Source organism: Phragmites australis, chromosome 3 (assembly GCF_958298935.1).
Source record: "Phragmites australis chromosome 3, lpPhrAust1.1, whole genome shotgun sequence".
Classification (NCBI taxonomy): domain Eukaryota; kingdom Viridiplantae; phylum Streptophyta; class Magnoliopsida; order Poales; family Poaceae; genus Phragmites; species Phragmites australis.
Window position 1 is genome coordinate 12,105,972 of NC_084923.1, and position 3,249 is coordinate 12,109,220.

The following is a 3,249-nucleotide window of genomic DNA, read 5'->3' on the forward strand; positions in this document are numbered from 1 at the left end:
GAATGTGAAAACAGTGTAAATATCAACTGAGATTATGCAATCGACTATAGCCACCCTCGGATGCCGCAATTGGTTCCAAACAAATAAAATTACATTACATATATGAGACCAAAAGGTTTGATCCAGAGACAGGGGAACAACAACTGATGCTGGACACGACCCCAAGGCTAGGAGTAAGATCACAACACAGAACAAAATTCACAGCAACTGTAAGGATGAACAAAGAATAGACTCAGTAAGTGGGGTAGTAATACCCAGTATTCCCGGTGTAAGCCATCGGCATGGGGTTTGTGTTGTATGCCACGGGCATCCCATAGGGCATGGTCGGGTTGGGAGCGAGACCATTGTTGTAAGCCCGATCAAGCTTGTTTAAGCTCGATTGCCCTTGCATGCCATCCCTCTGGTACTGCTGCCACATCATCTGTTCCTGTGTCAAGAATTGCTGCTTCTTCTCCAAGTCTGCCATCTGAACGTAGGAGGGTGGTGGGATGGTAAGAGACGCCGCGAATGGGTCACCACCAACAGTCTGCATCGAACCGTCTGGTGCAGGCAGAGCCAGCACCTGTGTTTTCTGGCCAGGAGCAGGTAGGGCGACGCTGCTGGCACTCCCAGTAGTCACCTGTGCATTGACGTGCTGGCGCACAGCACCCTGGTCATACATACCATTCAGCAGCAGTGGGTCCATACCGCCTGACATTGCGGGCTTCTGCTTGGACAAGTTGCTTGCTGTCTCCACAAGGGCGAGCTCCCAATCAGCCTTCCCAGGCTCGGCTGCAGGATTCTGCCACGCAGATGTCACCTCATTGCCACCATTCGAAGGGAAAGCCTCCCAGGAACCATTGCTTCCACCAGCTGCAGGTGGCCCCTGGAAGAGAGCCAGAGCAAGCCTGTTGCCTTGCTCATCCGCACTAACAGTATCTCCTCTGAGATCCACCAAATCACCCTGTGGCTGTGGGGGTGGCTCTGGCTTCACCTCTTCCTCCACCTTCTCAGGTTCAGGCTCCTTATAATCCTCTGGTGCAGGAAGCGCCTTGATGCTGTTCATATCCGGCTCAGGTTCTTCCTTGACAGGCTCAGGCTCAGGCTCCCTTGGTGGGCTCTTGGGCCGCTTTGCACGGTCCCTCATAAATTCTTCCAATGTCTCCAGCAACTTATCAGTGACACGCTGCACCTCTGGGTATTCTGATGACCTCGCAACTCCAGTATCTTTACACCATGCATAGAAGGCACAGAGCTCATCAATCTGCTTAGCAGCACTAGCATATGCCTCAAAAGCCTTCACACAATCAGCATATTCCATGTCAAAGAACCTGTCCAGCAGCACAGCAAGCACTTCGCAGATATCGGCATAGAGCTGGAAGCTCTCCCTAACAATCTGATACAGCGCGACCAGCACCATCTTGCTGTGCTTTGCGCCACCAGTGGGACGGCAAGCAAGGAATCTGTCAAGCAGCTGCTGCAGGTGGTGCATACGGGCAAGTACCCGCTCCGGCTTCATATCCCTCACTGGGGTCGGCGGCCTCTTGTCATCAGAGTTGCCACCATTCCTCTCACGGTAATCATCATATCCGCCATACCCGTTGCCTGGAGGTGACGAGTAGGACGGTGAACGACGGCCGTATGGATCAGGTGAACCCCAGCGGTCACGTGGTGACGGACCGTTAGCACTGCTGCTGGCATTTGAGCCCTGCTTGCGCTCATGGAGGAAGAACTCAAGGCGCTGGTCGAGGTAGAGCGCATAGGTGCGGACAAAGGCCGAGTGGTCCCATGACCCGGAATGCGCCTCGTCACGGAAGTCGGAGAGGTTCAGCAAGCGGGTGCCGCGCCGCGTGGCGTGGAGGAGCTCGCGGTGGAAGGATGGGTCACCGTCGATCAGGAGGCGGTGCACGAGCATCAGCGACTTGAGCGCGACCACGTAGTCGCGGGTGCGGGAGAGCCTGCGGGAGCACCCGGCCACGGCGGCGGCGACGTGGGCGCGGGATCCGGAGGTGAGGTGGAGGATCTCGCGGATGTGGCGCTCCTCGGCCGGCTCGTCATCGTGGCTTGTAACCTTGACGATGAGCACGTCGAGCTCCGGCGCGATGTTGCTTGTGACCTTGGCGAGGCTGATGCTGGTCTGGTCCTTCACCGCCCCCAGCGCCTTCCGGATCGTGCTCGACGACATCTCCGCAGCCTCCCCTGCCTCCTCGTCACCGACCAACCACCACCAACCGGAGCTGAGGCTACCTCTTGTTCGATTTAGATCTGAACATAACAAGCACAAGCACAATACGAGTTTATAAAATTTTCCGCCCCTGTTCGCTCACAGGAGCTGAGAAATGAGGAAAGCACTTTATCACGCGCAGATCCCTACAATTTCGCAGGTTTCTATTTGGAAACACATCAAGGAATCAACGGAGTAGGAGATCTGCGATATTTGATTTGCCGAATCTACCAAACATAGGCAATCACTAGTTACCAGTAGATGGTTATCAATGATCATCATCCAGGTCCAGCAAAAGCAGCCGCGAAGCTAGCAACCGAACTATCTTGTGCCCATGGAAGCAAAGCAACCACGGATCTAGCGGGTACGATTCAAACAAGCGATGTACCTCAGGAGTCGCAGCAGCAGCAGATCTGCGCAGGTCGAGATCTGGGCTTGCGGTGGCGGGCGCGCGGGGAGCGCAGCTCACATCCGGGGGCCTCCCGCCTCTCCCCCTCTCGCTCTAGCTCCGCCGGCGGGAGAGTTGACCCCGCTCTTGGCTGCTCTGGAGGCAGAGGACGAAGAGGTCCACGGCGAAGAGACGAGACGAGAGGAGAGGAGACGGTGAAGGGAGGCAAGCGGGGGCAGGAATGGAAAGGAAATGGTGTGTCGTGGTGGGGCGCTTTTGTGTGCGCTCTCGCTCGGGATCGGGCGTTTGGTGATCGCGCGCCCGTAAGAGCATTTAAGGTATTTTCATCGTGGATGAGAATTTTTTATAAAAAAATTTTAGTTTCTTTCAACGTTTTAACAACTTTGTTTCATAATTTTCGTCGCAAAATGATTTTTAAAATTATTTCCTTTATAATAAGATTTTTTATTATTTTTCTTCACGAATTTTTTAAAACAACTGTTAAAAATAAAAAAATAAAACGAAAAAATATATATAAAGAGTACGAAACGAAGAGAATATAGCTAGAGATGCTAAAGAAGCACAGAAGCACACTTCGCGTGGCTTCCTTTCCTCTCGACCCCGCCTGCGCGCGATCACCGACGCGCGCCTCGGTGCG

The 3,249-nt window shown here is 53.7% G+C and overlaps 1 protein-coding gene across 1 annotated transcript; it reads right to left on the reverse strand.

Annotated features, from left to right (window-relative positions):
• Positions 1 to 2,880, reverse strand: LOC133912177 (putative clathrin assembly protein At2g25430). Its single transcript, XM_062354784.1, has 2 exons — positions 2,592 to 2,880; positions 1 to 2,244 (listed from the first exon to the last, which is right to left on the reverse strand). Exon 2 carries the CDS (start codon positions 2,162 to 2,164, stop codon positions 233 to 235), a length of 1,932 nt encoding a protein of 643 aa, XP_062210768.1. The 5' UTR covers positions 2,165 to 2,244; positions 2,592 to 2,880; the 3' UTR covers positions 1 to 232.
• Positions 2,881 to 3,249: the final 369 nt, after the last annotated feature.